This window comes from Podarcis erhardii, assembly GCF_964252035.2.
Source record: "Podarcis erhardii genome assembly, chromosome: 17".
Lineage (NCBI taxonomy): Eukaryota > Metazoa > Chordata > Lepidosauria > Squamata > Lacertidae > Podarcis > Podarcis erhardii.
In genome coordinates this window covers 16,319,122-16,344,741 of record NC_138515.1, presented here as the reverse complement: position 1 = coordinate 16,344,741, position 25,620 = coordinate 16,319,122, and the positions used below count along the sequence as shown (strand labels likewise).

General features: G+C 43.1%; 1 protein-coding gene across 2 annotated transcripts in view; it reads right to left on the bottom strand.

Annotated features, from left to right (window-relative positions):
* Nucleotides 1-25,620, bottom strand: part of JAK2 (Janus kinase 2) — a 94,141-nt gene that overhangs the window by 39,987 nt on the left and 28,534 nt on the right. Inside the window, exons 1-8 of one of the 2 annotated variants that reach the window (XM_081844837.1) lie at nt 25,282-25,435; nt 21,554-21,802; nt 8,799-8,922; nt 5,921-6,038; nt 5,445-5,590; nt 4,551-4,872; nt 3,028-3,147; nt 670-827 (exon numbers count right to left, since the gene is read on the bottom strand). In XM_081844837.1, the coding sequence (XP_081700963.1) occupies nt 670-827; nt 3,028-3,147; nt 4,551-4,872; nt 5,445-5,590; nt 5,921-6,038; nt 8,799-8,922; nt 21,554-21,776 (1,211 nt within the window). In that variant the 5' untranslated portion in view covers nt 21,777-21,802; nt 25,282-25,435. Of the gene's footprint in view, nt 1-669; nt 828-3,027; nt 3,148-4,550; nt 4,873-5,444; nt 5,591-5,920; nt 6,039-8,798; nt 8,923-21,553; nt 21,803-25,281; nt 25,436-25,620 lie in introns of those variants that run through there. The other variant, XM_081844836.1, reaches the window with a different exon arrangement.

Below are 25,620 nucleotides of genomic sequence, written 5' to 3'. Positions count from 1 at the left end.
GCCCAAAAGCAATTTCCTTTGCTAGCAATGTTCTGTGCTCAATTCCAGATATTGATATCTGAATTGCCTTTTCTTCCTCCACAATTTCAAATTCTATTTCTGCCAGATCCTGCAGTGAACCTATTAAGAAGTTCTCTGTCTATGACCGCATATACCATCACCATGGTTATGGCTGGGAGACCTTAAAACTCACTGTTCTCTATTCCCTGCATGACACATTCGGAACTGAACTGAGAATGAAAGAAAAAACATCTTAAAACTTTGCATTAAGTGTTGTGGCTGAATAAACATGAATTCATTACAAAAGGAAACACTGAGAGACCTTCCCACATGTTTTTATCAAGGTTTCACAGCATTTCCAGGGGGAGAGAGATAGATAGGGAAAATATATTATTGTGTATTTTAAAAAACCCAATGGCAGGTACATTTTTTAAAGTGTTCCTGGATGAAGGTGTGTACATCCAGCCACTTCCTGCTGTGCCAAAATGAGAATCACGAGCCAAATAATGCACATATCCAGCTGCACATCTGCACATACCTAAAAGATTTGGCATTAATTATCCTTGATGAACCAGGCAATTGCCTCCCAAGCAAAGTGGAGCATCTCTTTTCTTTCAGGGTTAAAGGAAAAAAAACCCTTTTCAACGTCTTATAAAACATGCCACTTACGAAATTGGCCCATGACAGTTGCTCTGAATATTCTCAATGATGGAAGGGGGTGCTACTTCTTTACAAAGGAAATGATGGGCATCTGCGGTTAATCTGTAATATCCATCAATCAATGCCACGAAAGAAAGAGCCTCTCTTAGTGAATGAAATTCAGCTTCCTGCAAAGGCAAGGGAGAAAGATAGTAAGATATTTATTATTTTTCTGGTAACACTAATTGCATGCATATGCTTCCGATGGTTGATCATTTTTGTCAGGGGTTCAGGAGCAGAGACACAGGAGAAGGAGCAAATGGAGAGTGAGGAGGAGGAATACGAGGGGGGTGTAGGCAGTGACAGTGGTCAGAGAGACTCCACGAGTCTCTCCAGCGAATCGGAAGATTCACAGAGAGGAGCGCCGATGGTCAGGGCAAGGGGGGTGCCAAGGGGGAAACCCCAGAAGGAAGGGGCCAGCGGGGACTCCCTGAGCAGCAGTTGGAAATCAGGACCAGCGTCCCCACCAGAGCGTAGTGGGGGGGAGGAGTCCCAGGCATCGGGACCAGTCTTCCCACAACCAGAGGGAGGAGATGAGTCAGGATTGGCCACGCCTCCATCGGAGAGCGGGGAAACGGTCAAGAGGAAAGTCACCGGCTGGGCGCGCGTGCCAAGTTCAAATGTACAGGCGAGCGGCACAGCAGGTAGCCCGGATAGGGAGCCAGGTCCTAAAGCCCGCCGGAAGGAAGGGCAAGACTCAGGGGGGTCAGCGTCAGAAGAGTCCAGGAGGGAGGAAACCCCAGGGGGCAGAAGGACCCAGAGGAGGAAGGAACAGCGCAGGAGGTGGAGCCGGGCTAGGATCTTAAACTGGTGCGGAAGGGGCAGTGACTCAGAGGGGACTTCGCCTATCTAGAGTCTAGACATAGGGTTGCACACTCTGGCTTTAAAATGGAAATTATACTTCAATAAAGACTTTTGTACATAATATCAGCCTGGCGTTGGTCCTCTGTGAGCTGGGACCTAGAGGCAGCCCTGACAATTTTGTTGCGTTACTCATGAACGCTGAAATGAATAATCCATTCATTTCCATGACGAGGATTATGAATGGTTTGGTGAATGCATTAAGCCATGGGTAGGCAACCTAAGGCCAGGGGGCCGGATCGGGCCAAATCGCCTTCTAAATCCAGCCCGCAGACGGTCCGGGAATCAGTATGTTTTTACATGAGTAGAATGTGTGCTTTTATTTAAAATGCATCTCTGGGTTATTTGTGGGGCATAGGAATTCGTTCATATTTTTCCCCCAAAATATAGTTTGCAAGCTCTATTGCGCCACGTGTGTGTGCAGAAGCGGCACTCTAGTTACGGACTTTTCAGGGTGCGAACGGCACCCCAGAACGGATCAAGTCCGTAACTAGAGGTACCACTGTATATTATTAGACTATTGTATTTTAATATTCTGTTGGAAGCCACCCACAGTGGCTGGGGAAATCCAGCCAGATGGACGGGGTATAATTAAGTTGTTGTTGTTGTTGTTGTTGTTGTTGTTGTTGTTGTTGTTGTTGTTGTTGTTGTTGTTGTTGTTGTTGTTACAGTATTATATTGCCCAAGTATTGCCCAGCCCTACAACCTAAGGGGGATTAAAAAAACAAACAAACCACACACATTAGATTTTTAGTAAGGTTTGTCTAACAAATAATGAAGGGGGGGGGGGAATGTCTTCCACCCATGTTTCAAAATTGTGTAAATGTGCCATCGTGTGAGGAAAGACAGACAGCCATGGGTCTCAGGCTACATAGAACTGAATAGGACTCCACTACCTCCTTATGTGCAGATATTTCAGGAGAATGTTTCTAAGCCGCATGCTCTGCCACAGCCTTTTACCATGGGCAGAAAACAGGGACTGTCCTAAGCAGAGATACCGTGTTCAAATATATGTACGATCTCCATGTGGAATCATTGCCTTCTCTGTGCCGGGAAGGAGACTGGATTGAGCACGTGAGTTTGAGACGCACTCCCAATCTCAGCGGATGGAGAAGGAGCATCCAAGCTATTATTTGTTGCACATGTGTGTATTTACATCGTTCTTCTGTGGTTAATGACTACAGCTAGGAATCTCAAATGAATGGGAGATAAACTCATTGAAGTTTAATTGTTCCCTGTGCAAAATGCATGAGGAAAGGAAAGGCTTACGGTGTGGCCGCCTCAAAACTGTGTGTTTTTAAGAACACACAGATTGCTTTTGCTACGTTCTACGAAAGTCACAGTCTAACTTACTTGCCTAATTGCAGATATGCAGATATGCAAACAAGGCAGGGCATCAAAAGCCAATTTGTTTAGACAAGTAATGCACAGAAATGTAAGGTAATCAAAAGAGAAAGCCACTCTTACCAAATTCTTGCTGTCTTGCTTGTGAATGGTTACAATTCTATTCTCGCCAGAACCTTCCTGGCTTGCTTGCTTAATACTGACATCGATAATGTCGGGAAAATCGCAATAGGTCTGTATTTCCTGCGAAAAGATGTTGCTTTATTAGGAAACGGGTTATTTGTAAGTGTTTTAGACAGGCTTCCAGCCATCAACTGAAACAGAGCAATTGTAACATTATTCTCAATAGCCTGATTCTGAAGTAATAAGAAACATCCTTTCCTGCCAGAAAAACAAGTTTCAGCCTGGTGTTTGCCCATTACTTCTCTACTCCCCTTTCACAATATTTATCAATGGCAGCTGAATTCTTGGTTTTTACATCTTTACCACAAGCTGCAAGCCTCTGAATCAGCCAGACATTCAAGGGAAGAGTTTCCCAAGGGAAAAATCCCTCTCTATGGACTGACGTTCAGAATAAACTGATGAAAGGCTAACCTTGACAACTGCACAGACTGAAGAAACAGAACAGGATTGGGGTCTTATTTCTAAGAAGGCTACCATCTGTGTGCACAGACAGCATTACTCAAGTTGCTTATCTCTGTTTAGATAAGAATCACCATACGCTTTAAGTGATGCTGCCACCACTAACAGATGAAATTTAAATTACAGAGAAATTAAAATAGCAATGCTCAAGCAGCAAAATCCAAAACACTCAAGAGAAAATCCCCCCTTTGCTTAACCCAACTTACGGTCTATAAAGTATCTAGAAAGGAAATATTTTACCAATTGAGTGAATTGTGTACCACCATGCATTAAAAATAATAATGATCTGTTAATGTATTATCCTCCTATAACACCACTGGGGAACAGAAAGTGACAATCTTCACTTCTCAGACACATCTACTGCTAATTCAAATTATTTCCATGACAGTAAGGCTAGCAATCTTAAAAGACCTGGGTGAAATCCCATTCAATGCTAGGAACAAATAAAAACCAATAGGAACTAGAGTCTGCATTGATACTAAGGATTGGGACCCTGCATTGCTCAAGCCACAGAACAGAACTGGGTGTGCACTAAAAACCCACAGAACCTTAAACCAGCCTCCCACTCCTCCCTCACTATTTATATTCTGCGTACCTTTTCCTGCAAAGTACTTGCCACAATACTTTCAACTGACTGCACAATGCTAATTTCTACTTGGCCAGTAAGCATTCTATTGATGGAACCAAATCATTCTGCTTCCAGTGGTATTCTCAAAGCTTTCATAGTAAACAAAATACAGAAGTACAGTCGTACCTTGGAAGTCAAACGGAATCCCTTCTGGAAGTCCGTTTGCCTTCCAAAACGTTCGGAAACCAAAGCGCAGCTTCTGATTGGCTGCAGGAAACTCCTGCAGCCAATCGGAAGCCCCACTGGACATTCGGCTTCCAAAAATAGTTCACAAACCGCAACAGTCACTTCCAGGTTTGTGGCATTTGGGAGCCAAAGCGTTCGGGAACTAAGCTGTTCGCAAACCAAGGTATGACTGCATGTTATAAGAGATTACCTGTTCTGCCAGTGTGTCACTATCCTTATGTTTCCCTCTTGAGCATTGAATTCCACCATTTCCAGATATAACAATGGTTGCAAAACTTTCTTCACCCGAAGGCTCTCTGCCGGGTTCCTTCACTTCAAACACTTCTGAATAAAAGGCAGACTGGAGGGTCTCCAAATTTATGAGATATTTCAGTTTCAAGTTTCTGGCGGTTGCTTTGCACTGGCCAAACTGCTGGATGAATCTGCGGAATCTGTATCTTATCCTCTTTCGTGTCAGAATGTGATAATCCTGGATTTTTTCCCTGATGCATTTTGGCAAAAACATCTTGTAGCTGTGAACACAAAGACAACCAAGTGTGCGGCAAAATATTGATGAGTAGCTCAAAGGGGGCTGGTGGTATTCTTCTACAGAAGGTGCAAGAGCAACTATCAGGTAAGTCCTAAATCCTAAAATCTTTTAACTTATGAGCAAGTGGGACAGAAAACCGGGAGGCGAATTCCACTGGCGATGTCAGGGTTTGCATCCTCAAACTTTCTCTCTGCAACGACCAGAACGAGGAACCACCAGGCTGTATAAAAGAGGAGTGTCACATCTGGTGAAATGGAACAGGCCGCAACTTGCTCAGATCTGCAAATGCCTTATCCAAGTTCAAACTCTTGCTTTGCTGTGAAGTTGACTGGATCACCTTGGGCCAGGCGCTTATCTCTCAGGCTAATCTTAAAATGGGGAGAGTCATGAACTGGAAACAAGTTCTTTGGGAAAAGGGGTAAGGCAACAGGCAATAAAAATAATAATGGTTTGGATCCTTATTTCCATTTCGTGCTTTCCTGCCTCCACCTCCCCTTTTACTCCTCCCTTCCCCATTTGCACAGCTGCAGAAGACGACGTCGCAAAGAGAGTTACCTCATAGAATTGTAGATGCCTAGTGGAGTTTGGTCCTTTTCTTTGGCCATCCTCATCATATCAAGAACAGCCATGCCAAGACATTCTTCTTGTGTTTCATGAGTGACAGGCATCTTCACCCACCCATGGACAAAGTCTTCCCGCCACTGGAGGCAAAAAACAAAGGCACAGAAATTCTGATGAATTTGGCCTATTGCTCTTTTCATTTATTTTCATCACAGCTTGAGTTGTCTTCTGTTGAATCAACTCGGAACTTAATTTGAACAAAGAAATCAGCTCAGATCTCAAAGGGGAATCAACACCTTGGTGCTGCTCTCAAGGCTGTTGTATTTTTATTTCACAGGATAATTGCATATAATTAATATTATTCCTGTGAAATTATCCATATGTGGATGAAGACATTCATTTCCAGCAGTAAAAACATGGAGAAGAGCCAAATACATCCATACCTAAATAATACGTTGTCAAAATTTTACCTGAGCAAACAAATAAGACATGACAATGTCATCAAGGACAGGACTCTCTGCACCTCGGGAGACACCGTACCGAAATGCCCGTACATTGCTGTTACAATACCAGTGTGGGAAATAAAACCTGTTAAGAAGCAAAGACATATTATCAGTGCTTTTGCAGCCAAGACGACACATGTTAGAAACATGTTTTTAATGAAATTCAGGCTGCTTAAAGGGCAAGGGCTTTGAATACTTTCACACAAGTTCATATTGCCACTAAATTATTCCAGCTTGAAATGAGCCATCTCCACTGGAGTTGGCATTTAGTCAGCAAATAACCAAACATCAAAACTCATTGCCAATTTACTGGTCAAATACCACCACTCATTTCCCCCCGCCGCACCACCTCTTATGTTTCTATCTCAACTTTCTTCCATCATGAAACCCAGAGTGATGTACAACTGCCCACTGAGACACTGACCAGACCCAGAACTACTTAGCTTTAGTAAAGCAGTGGCCTTTAGATAGTAGTGAATGGGGCAGTAGGGTGGCACTGCTTCCCTGGCTTCCTTCCAGCCAAGTTGCTCCTGAATACCAGGATGGAGAGTGGGAGAGGCAAGGCAGCAGTGGTGCAAACGCATTGGCAGAGGCAATCTGGTCCTCCTCCTGGCATGTTTGCACCGCACTGAGTTCTCTGCCTCCTCCCTCCCCCTCTTTATTCTGGAATGCCTCAGATATACTATTGTGGTCTGACTCTGAAGGAGGGAGGTCACAAAAGGAGCACAACTCCCTGGCATTGTCTGCAACTGCCTCTGGGACTTACATGTGTGTGACACATTCATGCCTTACAACTGCTACTAAATAATTTTGCTAATTTTTAAAGCCTTGTCTTCTAGAATTTGCAAAGTACTATGTCAGATCACAGAGAGGCAAATACAGCTGGTTCTATGAAAGTCTGGATCCCTGGGCACTTGTGGCCTGTGCTACTGTGATGAGTAAAATTTGGACCTGCTCCTATGTCATAAGCCATGGCTTCCTGTTTGGGGATACTTGTAGTTCCAACACATTGTCAGAGCAGGGGAGCACAGAAAGTAGGGCCGGTTTTCAACATTGTGATATATCAGCAGCTAAATATCTCAATCTATGGATATATCGTGATGCCTGAAATGTATCTCGGCTGCTTCTTCCTCCCCACCTTAAGCAGCTGAGATACCTCACCCAGCCCAACAGTTGAGTGAGCCCCCATACTACTCTCGCTTGTGTGAGCCGGGGGGGGGGGAGCAGCTTCTTCAAAGGCACACGCAGGGGGAAGACAGAGCCCGAGAAGGTGCTCACTTGCCTGCCTCCACCTTCGCCCAATTGGCTGGGCTGCCACTTTCCTCCCTGTCAGTCGCTCCAGGAGTGACCAACCACGAGGAAGTGGCAGCCCACCTGCCCGGGTGAAACTGGAAGCAGTCAGGAGGATGGAAACTGTGTAGGTTGTAGGCGAGCATCTTCTCAGGCTCCTGTCTACCTGCCTGCCTATGCCTTTGCTGCATCAGGGCAATTTGAGCTGGCAATACATTGCGGATGTATCGAGTCTGAAACCGGTATCATGGTTTGAACGTCATACACTGGTTTCAGACAATTTATCAAAATACAGTGGTACCTCAGGTTACATATGCTTCAGGTTACAGACTCTGCTAACCCAGAAATAGTGCTTCAGGTTAAGAACTTTGCTTCAGGATGAGAACAGAAATCGTGCTCCGGCGGCGTGGCAGCAGAAGGAGGCCCCATTAGCTAAAGTGGTGCTTCAGGTTAAGAACAGTTTCAGGTTAAATACGGACTTCCAGAACGAATTAAGTACTTAACCCAAGGTACCACTGTATATCTCAGCGATATTGCTTTAGCATACTCAGGAATCAAAAAGTTTTGTGTCTCTTTTGTAGTAAATGTATACTTTCTTGTGAATTATGCAATCTCCATTTTAGGAAGCGTGGCTTAGTTAGGAGAGGAGAAGGGAGACGCAGCTCTTTCGAGACAACTGTCCGGCATGGTACATACACTTCTGAACAAAGCCTGTATCTATGTATTTTATGGACTCTGGCAAGCTTCCCAAAACTCCTACCCTTGACACGTTGACATAAAGGAACAGGCGGTTTGGCCTCCCCAGAAACATTATGGCAAAACGGTTTAAAAATCTCCTTTATGTTTGTGATGCAAGTCACACTGTGGTACATTGAACCTTAAGATGGGGGCTACTCAGTGGGAATTTTTCTAGACTACAGAAGTACACACACTGATCCGCAGATGTTTTACATTCTGGAAATATATGCAAAATGGTTATATGACTAGAGCAATGGGAATGCCTTGGTTGCTAGGACACAGTGGATATGCAGCCATTGTTCAGACAGAACTGCTTATTTAAACAAAATGCTGCAACCTCATACATGCATACCTGGAAGTAAACACCCACATCTACATGCTTAGAATTGTACAGTAATTGCAATACAATCAATTTATAAGAAGAAGAAGAGAACATTCCACTGAAATTATTTTTTATAAATGGGCCCATCAAATAAATTAAATAGCTCTGGGTTTAAATAAAATAGATAATCAAGTTTACTCCTCCTTGAGTAAAAGTGGTCATCAAGCGATTCCGTCAGCTTTCAGGGGTCTGCCCCTGCCTCCATGTGCATTTGCTATAACCTCCATAAAACACACATGGAATAAAACTGACTGTAAAATGTATGGACAAAGAGCGTTATTCTTATTACGAACCCCTCTGATAATTAAATGGAAATGAAAAAGTCGTAGGAAATTAATCAATTATTTCAACCTACATTATAGTCCTTTAGTTTAAAAGAAATCTGATTAAACAAAAACCATTTTGATTTAAACAAAAACAAGCTAAGATATTAACCTTATCCGGTAGAGAACAGTGAGACTGCTTGATCCCTCTACTTGGAAGGTGTGGTTTGGGGGATACCAACATCTGTCTGTCTGATTCATTAGTGCAAACATGTTATGGTACACCGGCAAGATACCTAAGGAAAAGAAAAGACAACGATGTTTTATTTGCAAGATCTTTTTCCTGCGTTGAAAAGGTGCTGCTAAGCAGTGTTGTACTTGTCACGCCCGCAAGGTTTTAATACTTTCTTTGGGATTTTAGGTATGAAGAGGTTGCCATGGGAAAGCTTATGAAAAGAAAACATTCAGATCACACTGAATTTGGTTCAGCTAAAGCAAAAGGTAAGCAAAAGGCCAATACAATTAATAGTTATAACATTGCAGAAAGAGGGCTGAGATGGGCCTCTTCATCCCTTAATGTGGTACCCATTCCAAGACGTGCTTCAGTAAACAGAACATCTGCTTCTGGAATACTTTTAACAGCTCCAACACCCAACAAGAACAATTCTTTGTTTGCTTGTTTGTTTAAGGTATTTTATACCACTATTCGGATGGATCTCACAGAGAGGTTTATAAAATGTTATTTATATCCTGTTTTTCTTTTTCCTTTTTTGATATTTTATTTATTTATACTTTTCAAGTTTATGCATTTCACTAGTTTTATACAACTCACTAATTTTACATTCATTTTGACATTTCAAAACTTGACTTCCATCCCCCTCTTTCTGTGGTTCCTTAAATTTGTTTTTAGTATCTTCTGCACATCCAAATTAACTTAATTTGCACATTTATTCATCTTCTTTAAATATATATATCCTGTTTTTTCAGTATACAATCCTACCAAGGCAGGATCTTTACGAGAGGCATTAAAATAAGTTCTAAAAAACCACAGCAAACAATAGCAAGCGTTTCCCAAACTTGGGTCTCCAGCTGGTTTTGTTTTTTTACTACCATGCCCATCATCCCTGACCACTGGTCCTGATAGCTAGTGACGATGGGTGTTGTAGTCCCAAAAAAGCTGGAGATCCAAGTTTGGAGAAACCCTGCATACAGCTCTATCAACATACATCCCAGCTCACATTTTTCCTCACCTGGTTACAGTCATGTGCATTTTGGAAAGGAGGTTGTGAGTGCACATGGGAAGAGCAAAGTGTGAACTAGCCCCACGACAAAGCAAGACCAGCAAAATCAGGCAATCGTGCTCAGTGAAGAGAAAGGTTGCTTTTAAGTACCAGTGCTCTGCGGACTGGCTCAGGCAACATGATGAGAGACAACAGCACTTTTGTGTAACTTCTGTCTCCTTGTGTTTTGAAAACTTTTTTTAAAAACTTTATTCCAAAACCGAAAAAGAATTACAAACATCAAATTCAAAATCCATATTCATTTTGTAACATAAGCCTATTACATAGTTGACTAGATTAAAATATACCTAATTGCTATAGACTTCCCTTTGCTATATCTAAATGCAACACAATTAGAAGTATTATAATTTTTTATAAATTCCCCTATACCCCCCACTCCCCTTCACCCATGTGTGATCTCATTATATTTTTTTACTTCTTCTATCTTGTTGTGTTGCTGTAGTTTAATAATTATTCAATTGATTCTTTTATTATTTCTTTGCTTATCTCCTGCACGTTTTACACATTATCTATTAATATTCCAGTTCCGGAACCATATTTTTTCATGTATTCCTTCATTCCATCCCACTCTTTAATTGTTCTTTGATTTGAATGGCCTCTAATGATTGCCGTCACCTGGTTACAGTCATGTGCATTTTGGAAAGGAGGTTGTGAGTGCACAAGGGAAGAGCAAAGTGTGAACTACAGTGGTGCCCCGCAAGACGAACGCCTCGGAAGACGAAAAACTCGCTAGACGAAGGAGTTTTTCGTTTTCTTAGCCACTTCGCAAGACGCATCTCCCTATGGGCTTGCTTCGCAAAACGAAGCTTGCCCCGCAAGCTCCGGGGATAGTGGGGAAGTGCAGCGCGTCTTCCCCGCTGTCCCCGGACCTCTTTTGAAGCAAGGGGCGGCGGGGAGAAGATCGCTTCTCCCCGTTGCCAGCCCCGCAATCTCCGGGGACAGAGGGGAAGGCGCGTGCGCCTTCCCCTCTGTCCCCGGACCCCTTTTGAACCAAGGGGCGGCAACGGGGAGAAGCGATCTTCTCCCCGTTGCCCCTTCCCTTGCTTTAAAACAGGTCCGGGGACAGAGGGGAAGGCGTGCGGGGCAGGCAACGGGGAGAAGCAATCTTCTCCCCGCCGCCCCTTGCTTTAAACAGGTCCGGGGACAGAGGGGAAAGCGCACGGCGCTTCCCCTCTGTCCCTGGACGGTCTCCACAGGAATGCATTGATTGATTTTCAATGCATTCCTATGGGAAACCATGCTTCGCAAGACGAAAAACTCGCAAGAAGAAAAAACTTGCGGAACGAATTAATTTCGTCTTGCGAGGCACCACTGTAGCCCCATGACTTAGCAAGACCAGCCAAATCAGGCAATGGTGCTCAGTGAGGAGAAAGGTTGCTTTTAAGCACCAGTGCTCTGCGGACTGGCTCAGGCAACATGATGAGAGACAACAGCACTTTTGTGTAACTTCTGTCTCCTTGTGTTTTGAAAACTATGGCTCTAGATGGATTAATATATACAAGGTTTAAGACATGGCTAAGGAAAGATACACAACAGAAGATGGGAGAATGTTACCGTGAGAACTCTGCTTGACCTTGTCTGGGGCAAGAGCAGCTCTTCTTAGGCTAGAAAGCCCCAGATTTCCACCAAAGCAAAGCAAAACATTCAACAGCTTCCGTTTGTAGAGAACCAGTCTTCACATATTGCAGCAATCACTTGCTAAGCAAAAGGTGACTCATTTGTGAGTCACTTTGGACATCAATTTGGCAGAACAGCATTCAACCATAACTAGAGGGAGATGAAGCTTTAATGAAGCACCTCTCTCGGTGCCAACGGAATGGCAGAATGAGCCAACATTTGTTTGGACTGGTTTGGCAGCTGGTGGTTTCAAATATATGGAAAGTCCCAGCTTTAAAGCAACATGAGATTGGTTAGCTTAACAGCTTTCCATTTGTAACAAAAAGCTTATTTGCCTTCTATAAAAACACCCAAGAACAATGGCCAAGGAACAATTCAGCCTAAACCAGCAATTCATATTTATTATTTGCAGGAATATGTTGAAATTTCATGTTGTAATAAGCAAGCTGGACTCTTTACAAACCTGATGAAGAAATAATGATTCAGGATGAACGTTTGATGTAATTTCCCGTCATTTCTACAAAGCAGCCTAAAGCTATTTGTATAGAAGAGTGTAAAATACAGATATTTGGGGCTATGGATTGCGTGAGAAAGGCTGGTGTCACACCGGGGATTTTCCATAACCAACACAAAAAGGTGCATTTATCCTTTCCTTATACACCTTTGTTGCACTCCCATGAACTCCAGCCGTTCCGCAGTCATTTCAAAACGTAAGTAGATAATGACTAATCATAAAAACTAATGCACTTCGGAAAGACTAAAAGCACCAGAATGGAAGGGAACTAATGCAAATACTCTGATCTTCACTGTTTATCCCAGTCCCTACACTTCTGCCATGACATACGGGTGGCGCTGTGATCTAAACCATTGAGCCTCTTGGGCTTGCCGATCAGAAGGTTGGTGGTTCGATTCCCCGTGATGGAGTGAGCTCCTGTTGCTCTGTCCCAGCTTCTGCCAACCTAGCAGTTTGAAAGCACGCCAGTGCAAGTAGATAAGTAGGTACCACTGTGGTGGGAAGGTAAACGGTGTTTCCGTGCGCTCTGGTTCCCGTCACGGTGTTCCGTTGTGCCAGAACTGATTTAGTCATGTTGGCCACATGACCCGGAAAGCTGTCTGTGGACAAATGCCGGCTCTCTCGGCCTGAAAGCGAGATGAGCGCCACAACCCCACAGTTACCTTTGACTGGACTTCACTGTCCAGGGGTCCTTTACCTTTTTTTAACCTAACTTTTTGGATGCTGGATGACAATCTAGTTTTCAACACTGTGATATATTAGCAACTAAATGCTGCCATGTACTGATATATGGACCATATATATGGACCATAAAGAAGGCTGAAGGCTGATCGCTGAAGAATTGATGCTTTTGAATTATGGTGCTGGAGGAGACTCTTGAGAGTCCCATGGACTGCAAGAAGATCAAACCTATCCATTCTTAAGGAAATCAGCCCTGAGTGCTCACTAGAAGGACGGATCGTAAAGCTTAGGCTCCAATACTTTGGCCACCTCATGAGAAGAGAAGACTCCCTGGAAAAGACCCTGATGTTGGGAAAGATTGAGGGCACAAGGAGAAGGGGACAACAGAGGATGAGATGGTTGGACAGTGTTATAGAAGCGACCAGCATGAGTTTGACCAAACTGTGGGAGGCAGTGGAAGACAGGAGTGCCTGGCGTGCTCTGGTCCATGGGGTCACGAAGAGTCGGACATGACTAAACGACTAAACAACAACAGCTGATATATCACAATGTCTGAAATTGCCCAGCCGTACCCCATACAGCTCCTGCATGCACAAGCCAGACAGGTCTGGACACTTGCCCAGGTCACGAAGTTGAACGAGCCCCCATACCATTCGGGCTCCCATGAGCAGCAGCTATGTGGGGACAAGGGTGGGCAGCCTCCTGCTGGCCCCTCAGAGAAGCAGTTTAAACAAGCTGACCCCCACTGCAGTTTGCAGGAGGCGAAGGGGGTTTGATCAGCTGAGAAACGGGCTTTTGTAAACTGTTATGTACTGAAGTTCTCACCCTGGGCCAGCAGGGGGATACCGTAGATAGTTATGCAAATGAAGGATCGAAAGTGACGTTCAGTGATTGGATAGTTTGTATGCAAATGACGGATCAAAAGTGACGTTCAGTGATTGGCTAGTTACAGAAAATGGTTACTGTTGCATTCTAGTGGAGCTCTATATAAGCAGGCTGACTGAGCTCCTCAGTTCAGTTCTGTTCCAGCTTATAAATAAAGAGCTGCTTTGGAAGAATCGCTGTGTCGTCTGATATGTCCGCCCACAACTTAACATAAACTGTCCACCTCACAGCTGATCAAGGCAACCTGAGCTGGCCCTACATCTTGGCTTCCCGGCCACCAGCTGTGGGCCAGCTCAAAAAGTTTGAAACCGGTATCTCCGTTTGAACATCATACTGGTTTCAGACAATTAATCGTAATATCGCCCAGCTCTACTCTGCAGTGCCTCCTCAAATAACCCGGCTTTTTTTTTTTTAAGGGCTACCGTTATGCATGCTGGAAGGGCATCGTTTATTAAACTGCAGCAGCATCTGCTAAATACTCTACCTAATCTCGATTAAAACTAGATTTCTTTGCATAAGAAGGTGAGCGATAGGGAACATGGCAATCTTACTTTGCAGAGATTTCAAGAGGAACCAAATGTGTCTGTAACTTGAGGTTTCTGTGAACAAGAACAAAAACCACTTAAAAAAAAAAAAAGAGCACGGGGTCAGGTGATTTACCATTTTGGCAGCAGGTGTTAACCCAGAAAGAAAGGTTAGCGATAGAAAAGCAAGAATTTCCAGCTCTGGCAATTACTGTGGAAAACTGTAAGTGAAACTTTCTGGCTGTGGGAAAAGATGGAAAGAATGCTAGAGGTCACAGACACATCTTAATCCCCTGTCTGACTCGGCTGTCATCCCAGATGGATAATCTTAGCACCAGAATGCATTTCTCCTCTGCGGACTGATAGTCAAATCTAAACCCTTCTGCAAAAGTGCAGTACAGATTTTGAGCTGGTTGTTTACATACACACACATTGCATACTGTTGAAAACTGGGTGTTGTTAGTATTGCAAGCATTTTTTTAAATAATCATTTTTATTAAATCTTCCAAATTATTACGTAACTCCAATCATGTGTATCATTTTTTTGGTTGCACATTTTCTTCTTGACTTCCTGTCCCTCCTTTCCCTGATGTTTTCCCTCTTAGTAGCTGCATTAAAACACATCTACAGTTGTACCTTGGTTCTTGACTGGAATCCGTTCCAGAAGTCTGTTCGACTCCCAGAATCATTCGAAAAAACAAGGCACAGCTTCCAGTTGGCTGCAGGGGCTTCCTGCACTCAATCAGAAGCTGTGGAAGCCTCGTCAGATGTTCGGCTTCCAAAAAATGTTCGCAAACCGGAACACTCACTTCCAGGTTTGCGGCGTTCGGGAGCCAAAACGTTTGAATCGCAAGGCATTTGAGAACCAAGGTACAACTGTATATATTTATTTCCTAAGCTTCCAAAGTCCATTCTTTACATTCTTCTGTTGCTCCTATCTTAAATCCTGCACATGATTTCACATAAGAATGACAGTTCGATAGGATATAAGAATGATAGTTCGATAGGCATTTCAACTGTTTTGTAGCAAGGCTTCTGTGCCACTGCATGACAAGCAGAAAGGAATTGAGTGTGGCTTTCCTCACTAGGAAGGAAAATACTGAATTTACAGTTCCATCCATAAATACTTCTTTCCAATATTGCTGTCATTTCACAGGCTGGGTTGTTACTTACAGTAGCTTAACAAGTTCTAAATAAATTTCAGTACAGTGGTGATGCTGCTCTTGTCACAGAGCCAAAACATAGGGGAAGATAGATTGATCATATTTATTATTACACTGATGAAGGCTTTCCAGGCTTTCCAGAGAGACTACTAGGGCTGGGCAATATACCAATATATTATCCCAAACCACTTTGAATAATAATAATAATTTTATTATTTATACCCCGCCCATCTGGCTGGGTTTCCCCAGCCACGCTTGAAGTCCATATTGCAATATCGGCTTCAAAATTTCTGACCTGCCAATATATCGTGAATCATGGTGTGTGTGTGTGTGTGTGTGTGTGTGTGTGTCCTATGCAAAAATCACAATGTGAGAAAAAACTGTGAAGCCAGCCAAGGCTTCTCTTAATTCCTGCAGCCCCTGTTAATTCTCCCAGCTCAGCTCTCCCCTGCCTCTTGCAGAGCCTCTTGCAGAGCCAGTGTGCTGTAGTGGTTAAGAGCGGTAGTCTCATAATCTGGGGAACCGGGTTCGTGTCTCTGCTCCTCCACATGCAACTGCTGGGTGACCTTGGGCCAGTCACACTTCTTTGAAGTCTCTCAGCCCCACTCACCTCACAGAGTGTTTGTTGTGGGGGAGGAAGGGAAAGGAGAATGTTAGCCGCTTTGAGACTCCTGAAGGGGAGTGATAAAGCGGGATATCAAATCCAAACTCTTCTTCTTCTTCTTCTTCTTGCAAGGGGAGGTGAATCACCAGAGCAGGCACTGGCAAAAATCACAATGGAGGGAAAACCGTGAAACCAGCTAACGCTTCCACATAAAGGTAAAGGGACCCCTGACCATTAGGTCCAGTCGTGGCTGACTCTGGGGTTGTGGCGCTCATCTCGCTTTATTGGCCAAGGGAGCCGGTGTACAGCTTCCAGGTCATGTGGCCAGCATGACTAAGCCGTTTCTGGCAAACCAGAGCAGCGCACGGAAACGGCGTTTACCTTCCCACCGGAGCGGTACCTATTTATCTACTTGCACTTTGACATACTTTCGAACTGCTAGGTTGGCAGGAGCTGGGACTGAGCAACGGGAGCTCACCCCGTCACAGGGATTTGAACCGCCGACCTTCTAATTGGCAAGTCCTAGGATCTGTGGTTTAACCCACAGCGCCACCCGTGTCCCAGATAATGCTTCCACATAGCTCCATCCTTATTTCAGACATTGTGATCTATTGGTATATTGCAATGTTTAGCTGGTGGTATATCATGATGTTGAAAACCAAATATCGTCAAGCCCCACGTGTTCACCTCTTCCATCCTTATTTCAGACATCATGAGATATCAATATATAGTGCAATGTTTAGCTGGCGATATATAGTGACGTTGAAAACCAAATATTGCCCAGCCCTAGAGACTGCTGCTTATTGGGCCTCAGTCACTCCCCTGCACCCAATAGTATTGTTTTTCTTGTTGTTATTAGGATTCCTACTGCATTTATATCTCACCTTTCCCCAAAGGAGCTCAAGGTGACAACGTGGTTCTCCTCCAATTCAATTTTATCCTCACAACAACCCTGTGAGCCAGGTTAAGCTGAGAGACTGTGACTGGTCCAAGATCACTCAAGATGCTTCATGGTTGAGTAGGGATTTGAACCCTGGTCATCCCGGTCCATCACTCTTAACCACTAAACAACACTGGCATATTCTTTTTATGCTATCCATTCAGTTCAGCTAGGGAGAACACTTGCTGCTTAGGTATTTGAATAATTTAAGTTGCTTTCAGTTGTACATTTATGTAACTGAACTAATTTATTTCCAGTGCTGCATATTCCAGAATAGGAGACTCACGCATGTATGAGAGTGTAATAAATAGCTTTAGACCAGGACTGAAAAAAGCTTCTACTTTGGTTGAGAGGTCCTGGGGATATTTAACTTGCAAGTGGTTCTTTTTCACAGTTGGAATGCTCTAGCTGAGCTCAACGGAGGGGACAGCAGTGCAGAACCCGTACTTTATGTACAGAGACAGACAAAAGCCTCCTTGTATTTCAAGCCAACATGTCGGTATGCTGAAGAGCGTTTCAGATCCTTGCTCGTGCTTGTGCGAAATTTCACGGCTAGCGAGGGCAGTAAACTGAGATCGGGTTTGTCCCTGTTTGCAAAATAATGAGGGCTTTAGAATTTATCTCCTAAGTAACCATGTAATGGACTTGTGCCTCCTTCTGTTCTTAGTAGTTCAACATGAATCATGGTAGTTCTGCTATCCTCGTGTGTTGGCATCTAAGCCGCTGGAGAACAGTTCCTGTAACACCCATTAAAGGTCAATCAATCAATCATTCTCAAACCTTTATTGGCATATAGACAACATTCCCAAAGGTTCAGTACAAGAAAACCACTCATCTAACAATTACAATACTGTTGTATAACATTCATGGATCCTCACTGCTTGTTGCAGAAACCTGGCTACTATCTCGATCCTATGCCCGTCCTGGGTCAACATTAGGAAGGCTACTTTACATTCATCTAAATGCTACTCCCTGCTAATAACCAACTGATTAATGAACTTAAGATGGAATTCTCTGATATGAGAGGCAGTGCAAAAGAACATGCACAATGGATTCTATACAACTCTGTCCATAGGGACATGGTGTCTCTCTGCAAGCGGTATTTTCTGGAATCTCCCCTGTAGTATTGTCGATGGCAGCACATTCAGTCTCGCTAGTGTGTATACCCTGCATTGATTCAGTTTGGCCAGGTGGTAGAAGTAAGTCGTCATTGGCAGTCCACACTGCAGCATCCCCAAACCTGCGCAGACACTATCCTGATTTGGCTACTAATTTCTTGAAATTTGTTGTCTAACCATCTGCGTTTAATTGTCTCAAAAGTGTTTGATAATCTTATTTATATATGATGCAGGGTACACGAAAAGTACCTACCAACGTGCCAATCTACCACGTTTGGATTTTGCAGCCAACCCCGGTTTCCTTCAACCTATGGATTGCTCAAACCCATCCTGTACTGCCACTCACTTCTTAGTGGTAAAAGTAGAAGGCCCTCTATTAGCACATTGCCTTTGATGGTAAGGAACCACATTTGCAGATCGCGGGGTGGGGGTGGGGAGGAACGGACTGTGGTTTTCTGCCATGATTGTATGTTGTGTGATATAATAAATTAGGCAGAGGATTTGGGGAGGAGCAGAATACTGGCCTATTTCAATCATCATCATCCCAAGAAATCCCTGTTACAGGGATAAGGGCCAGAGAAAGTAACCAATAGCTGAAGGGCCATGACTCTGTAGCACAGCAAGCTTTGCCTGCAGAAGGTCCCAGGTTCAATCCTGTGCATCTCCAGATAGACCAGGGAATGTCACCTGGTGTGAAACATTGGAGAGCAGCTGCCAGTTGGTAGAGAGAATGTGAGCTAGATGGTCCAACAGACTCATGTCTGTTGGCCCATCTAGCATCCTAAAGCATCATGTCTGTTGGCCCATCTAGCATCCAAACAGCATCCTACGTTCTATGAAATCTGTTTAAACAAAGTCCCCGGATCTTGAATGGTGAGGAACTTTGCTTGAGACCACAGAGATCTGGATTCCATGGAATGGACTGAGTTAGGAAAACTACTGATTATTAGCCAAACCTCTGGTACCCAGGCACAGTTCTGTCTCTTACATTCGGTCTCTTGCATTTTACTTCCTAGATCAGCGGTTCTCAACCTGTGGGTCCCCAGATGTTGTTAGACTACAACTCCCATCATCCCTGAGCTCTGGCCTTGCTAGCTAGGGGTGATGGGAGTTGTAGTCCAACAACATCTGGGGACCCACAGGTTGAGAAAGGCTGTCCTAGATTTATATGCTGAAGGCCACCCTGAGAGAAGGGAGAGGGAATTGGAATTCTGAATGCAGAATTATTCAGCAGAAGCAGAACCTCTGGACCAAGGAAGGGAGAAAATGAAAAGCCACTTGTTCATATGCTAGCCTACTGTCTAAACAACACACTCCTGAAGAGCCACCTCCTCCCAAACACAGGATAAAGGCTAGGACTGCAAGGAAGAACAAACACTTAAATAAATAAGTATTCCATGACTCTAATGCATGGAAACGCAGAAAGGGACCGAGCCACATAAGATGCAAAGCAAAGCTTAATCCAACAGTTCCAGACAAACAGCTCACATGGAGAGCTATAGTCTGATGGATGGTTCTATACCACAGCCCAGAAAGGTGCAACACTTAGCACAGAAAGAGAAGTGGACAAATAACATCCTTCACAGAAGCACTGACAGAACAACAGAGTCCTAAGTTCATACTTGGAGGTACTAAGAAAATAAAGTCAGTAATAGCAAGGAATAGATAAGGAAACTCTTTGCAAGCATGAATATTCATAGACCAGCGGCATGACCAAAGGCCAAACAAAGCTTCCTTAACCATGGTTTGGCATGTGCCCCATAACCTGCTTAAGACCACTTATTGATCTAAAGGAAAAAAGATCATCAATGATCTACTGGATGCTAAGAATTCAGATTACAAACAGAACTGCACAACTTTTTTTTTGCAGTGCTCACATTCCTTGTCTTCCAAAAGTAAAAAAGGAGAGCATTGTTTTGAATCAGTGTAACTTGGTGGGTTAAATCAAACCTTCGTGAACAAGTATAGATTGGAGATGGTGAAAAAGAAGGAATAAAGTGTTCCATAGTACGTTCTCCTGACGCATCTTTTGACTCCAAGATGGAACTTTGATTTCCCCTAGGTATCTGGGGTGGGCAGAACAGACATGTTGTTCATTATGTACATTTTAAAGACACAATCTGATCTTGGCAACCTTAAATCATTTCCTGTGGCACCTTTCCCATTCTCCAGGATGACAGAACTTCTGAGACTACACCAGAAAGCTCCCCTACTACCCCAGGATACAACGCATATGGCTTTGCAATTACCTTCCTAGTAATTTTTAAAATTGAGCACTCCGGCTTAAGCACTAACTACAGTATTTACTTTAATAATAGAAATACTTGGTAAAGATAAAAAAAGGAACAGCCCATGCAGGAGTTGTCACCAGAAAGTATACACCAGCAGATAATGTTATGCTATTAATCGAATTCCAACAGTTAGCAATAGACGATCTTAGATGACACTAGCAGCTTAAAAATATGGAACCAAACTGTTCTCTAATTCCACAAAACAGACTGATTTCTTTTAATTACATTAATGACACTAAGATTTCTGTTACACTGAACAGTTTTCCTTCCCAAGAAAAATGTGCAGCCTTTGGGCTCTGGTCACATTTTCTCTTAAATGCATGGATGCAAATTCTTAATCGGATGTTTGAAATCCTAAAATTGCCAGAGGAGCGAGAAGGACCGGTGACTATCACCTACACCATCAAGATATCATCCAAGCTTTGGGTCTCTTTTGAAAGCACCTTTTTACCATTTGGTTCAGCAAGAGCTTCTTTCGTCTAGTCAGAGAATATCAGGGGCAGCTTGAGTGAAGAGGAACCTACGGTTTCAAAAGACAACCGCAGCTTCTGAGACGAACAGGAAGGTGTGAGCACCAGCCGCAGGTTCCATTCTTTTTCTCACACCAACCAAAGCCTTGTTTAGGTGAAATGTTAAGCTATGGTTGAGCATTATGTGAACGCACCAGCATTATGTGAAGTATGCTCCCCCTCTAGTCAGAAGGAGACCATAGTAACTAACTCCAGGTTTGAGTTACGTCCAAATGTGGACAACCCAGTTAGTCTTAACTATGCTTTTTTCAAGTTATGTTTCATGAAGCTGGCTTGTTTCAATAGTAGTTAAGAGTGAGTACAGTTTAGTGTTCTGACAATTCTAAACAGCATTTAATGGGGGGAAGCAGAGAGGGGACCCCAAGACTCATTCGCATGACACTAAACCATGGGTGAACCTCCAGGCTGTGGGTCAAACTTGGGGATGTCAGATGTGGGTAAGGGTGGAGCTGCAAAGGAACAATCTGGAACTTAAACGACCATTCCTGTGCTGGAGCAAGCACACTCCCATCAAACCACTTCTCCCTCCCAGAACTGCTCTCTGAAGCCTCAGCTGTCAAGGCTTCGAGGTGCAGTACACAGCTGTTCCAACAGCCCCTGGGACACTCCTTCAAACATTTGATTGCAAAGCACAGAAGGAACATTGCTGGGGCTGTCTGAGCCACAAAGTGCCATTCTGATCTGTGTTTTCTTGCCAAATCCCAGAAAAGTGAGGCCGAAACAGTTCCGTCAGTCAGAAAACAGGGTGTGTGATCTTACCACAGGCTTTACAAGCAGCAACACAGATCTCTTCCGCAACGTACTCTCCTGCTGGAAACTGTAGATAATCGCCGTCCATCTTTCCTTGGGAATGATACAAGTAAACTCGAAGCAGAGGCTCTGTGTGCGTGGAAACAGCCGCATTCCCAAGGACGCCACCATTCTGGTGAAGAGTAGATGAGGCCGGGCCTTCCATTTCTGTCACCGTAAGGCAAGCCATCATGACATTTTAAGGTTCACAGCTTTGGCCTGAAAGAAATCCACAAAGAAAAAAATGTCAGTTACATTTTTAAAGAAGATATAGAGTACGCTGCATTGATTTGGAATGACAGTGAAGATTTGGGGGTTCTTCCCCCCCCCCCAGCCTTTCTCTACAACAAGCTCCAAAACTCCTTCTCCCCCCCCCCCGGAAGTTTCATCCTCACAACAACCCTGTGAGGTAGGTTAGGAGGAGAAATGGGGACTAGCACAAGGCTTTCTGCCCCCCGGTTGAGCAGCACGCTGGGGCCAGCTATATTGTTTTAATTAGTGTTTTTATAGTTGTTCTGATTTTGAGTGGAGTGCCCTACCTGGGTGGATGGAGCAGCCAAGTAATTTCGTTGTCCCCGAGAGGGGGAAATGACAATAAATATATTATTATATTATTATTATTGGCCACAGCCTGCAAGGCGCTGGGATGAAAGCACCTCAGCTCTCACAATGAGAGCTGCGGCAGTTTCACCCGGAATATCGCCATGATGTTTGGCTGGCGATACACTGCAATGTTGAAAACCTGACATCACTCACTTGTTTTCAAAAATTCAAGAATTCTGCAAGCAAACCGAGAGCACCGTTGAAGGCGTTGCTTAATACCATCCATTCAAATCCTGAAGTGGCTTTCTGAAACCACTTAGTGGAAACAGTGCCTTCTTTTAGAAACTGTTCTAGAACTCTCATCCCACAATGCTGTAGAAGCAACTTCTGAAAGTCATGGTAAAACAAACCAAGACAGACCACTGCTGTTTGCTGAAAAGGTGCAGGCTCTGGCTATGCCAACTTGCGGAAAGTTAAGGGAATTCTTATTCTCCACTTCCTGAACAAGTTCGTTCTACTTAACAAAATTTCCAGATTCAGAAGTTTCATTTCTGCATTAAAAAGGTAGCCTAGACAAAAATAGCACCCAGGTTTAGATCCTCTTTGGCTTAACTTCCTCAAATTGGACAACTCTATTGCAAAAAACAAACACACACATACCCCGAAAAACCCCCAAAGAACTTTTACAAAACCATTGAAATGTGTTTCTGTATTCTTTATTACTACATACCATACTAAGCTATGCTATCTGTTGTTTTCAAAGCTGGCAAAATCCTGATTATTTAGTTGTCCACATTATTATATCACTATTATTATGATCATCATCATCACTGTTATTTAATCCTGGGACCAAGGAAACATTTCCCCTTTGATATCAGCTTTTCTTATTTCCCTCAGAAAGCACAGAGAAATGATTTGTAGTTTCCTCCCCAGAAAACTTCCAAATTCATCTTTCAACAAGAATCTTAATCCTCAAGACGTTAGTTGCGCAAACGTAAAAAAAAAGAAAAAGAAAAACCCACAAAAAACGGTTAAAAGCAGATCCTCAGAAAAAGGACATTCAATTAAAGTATTATAACTTGATAAGTGGGTTAAACTAAGATTGCAATGGTGCTCTAGCATTATCTTACATTTTTGTAATTCTTTTGGAGAGTCTATATACCATCCCAAAGGTCAACACATTTCCCTGACTGCTCTTTCTTGAAATCTGGAGATATTTTGTATGTCTAATGGGATAAATCTATAGGATTCAAAATAAGTGAAACTATCAAAGGGAAATTTAATCCAAACAATTCGAGTAGGGATTTTTGGCAGGCTCACTTTGTCATTTGAACAAAGACCTCCTTCCTTATAAACTACAGAAGCAAGTAGGAAAGGATTAGGCTCCTGCTTTTGAGTTCTTTAAAAAAGTAAATAAGCTGCGTTAAAAACCAGTGTACATCCTTCATTAACTGATATGATACATATATATTGTACTCAAATCTTCCCTTCAATCAGTATTGAGTTCTCAAAAGAATGGTTAAGCAACTAAACTACATCTGAATAGTCAAGATACTGAGCAATCTGCCAAAGTTTGAGGCATTTGCAACATAAACTTCAGGAGTTCTATGAAGCTGTGAAATGGAGTAGCATTTTGGTGCTTATAACAGCACGATGATTTAGTGAGCTCACTACAATATTGCCTAAACTATATTTAACGGGGGGGGGGGGTGGTGTTAGTTCAGTATTTGAGCGGCAGAAACACTGCAAGCACTGAGGTGGGGGCAGAACAACATTCACCAATGTTCCCAAGCATCTCATACTGCCTCAGAATATGGTTCCACTCAGCTATCAGAACTGATGGCAGGGCTTACATAGAGCAGGGACTGAGTTGTGTGTGCGTGGAAGAAGAAGAAGAAGAAGACTGCCACAAGAAACTAAATAAAAACCAGAGTCATCCTATTGTAGGACAAGACCTGCCAATAAAAGTAAAGAACTTATTTATGCATGCTACAACAGCGGCAAGAGTTTTGTTAGCACAACGATGGAAGAACGAGGAAATCCCAACGAAAGAACTATGGCAAGCAAAATTGATGAGCTGTGCGGAATTGGCCAAACTGACATATAAGCTGCGTGAAAAGGACAACGGTGACTTCAAGGAAGAATGGGAGCTTTTTACAAACTAGCTAAAAAGACAACAAAATGAAGTGGACTCTGTGGCAGGTTTTGAATAAACATTCACAAATTTATTAGCTGAACTAAAGTAAGGATACGTACAATTTTACAACATGCAGAAAACAATATATGTAAAGAAATCAGGGAGGGGAGCTGAGGGAAGTCCTTGGTGAGGTGGAGAGGGAAGGTTGAGGGGGGAAAGGGGGAAAGAATAATGTAATTGATTAAGAGGATTGACAAATTGTTATGTGAAAATTGGTTAATATTTTAAAACGAAACAAAACCAGAGTTATCCTTAAAAAGAACTACTACTTCAGACATAGTCAAAATATCCCTTCCCCTACCTTTCCTTTAAATAGTGGTGAAAATAAATTGCCCAAAGATTTTTTAACTTCACTGGTCAGTAAATTATTGCATATTTTGTTAGTGGCATATTTTCAAATCATAATGAGAAAATATCGTTTCACCACCATGAAGAACCTATGTTCTTGAACACTAAGTTGAAAAACACAAGACTTTTTCATGTTAGTTTATTTTGCTCTGAGTGGCCCTAAGTGTTTTCCGCAGCTACGTATCTGAAAAAGGCAGATAGTCCGTAAAACAGATATAAGACAGCTTGCAGAACGAAGATCGCCTTTATCTCTACCAATGCAGCTTGACAGAAAATGGAAAACCGCAAACACAAGCCAGGGCTCTGAAAGTAAACAGCATGTGAAAAAGGAAGAAGAAGAAAAGGAGGAGGAGGCAGCAGCGAAAAGGGAGCATTCATTGCTAGTGTAAACACTTGGTTTCTTATAAGGATAAGAACACAGTCTACATTTCACTGAATCGACAGAATGTTAGCAAGCAAGATTTTACTCTTCCTCCTATTACAACTGAACTGAAAAGAAACTGTTAATGCAAAACTATTCCATTCTCCAAGACCAATTTCAAGTTTATAATATTGTATTTAAACTTAACATTTTGTTTTGAAAGAAGAGTATTCATTCCAAAATGTATACCGTATTTTGAAATTTTGCCGGCAGAATCGTCTTTTCAAATCTCCACACAGAAAGGGTGAATTTAAAACTGATGCAAATTAAATATTGGAGTGCAATCTTATCCTTGAGTTTGCATCAGCCAAAGAGTTCTAGGTTCTCGGCAGAAGCTCTGCTATGGTGGCGGAACGCAATATATTCTACCAGCAGATCAGAAGTCTCCAACGTGCTGTAGGGATCAACACAGCTGCTCTGCCAGAGAAAATACAGAGGCAGAGCAGCCAAAATAGGGACGGAGACACAGTCAGAGCACAAATTCTATGCCACGTCAATTCACAACACAACCATGATCTGCCAGGACAC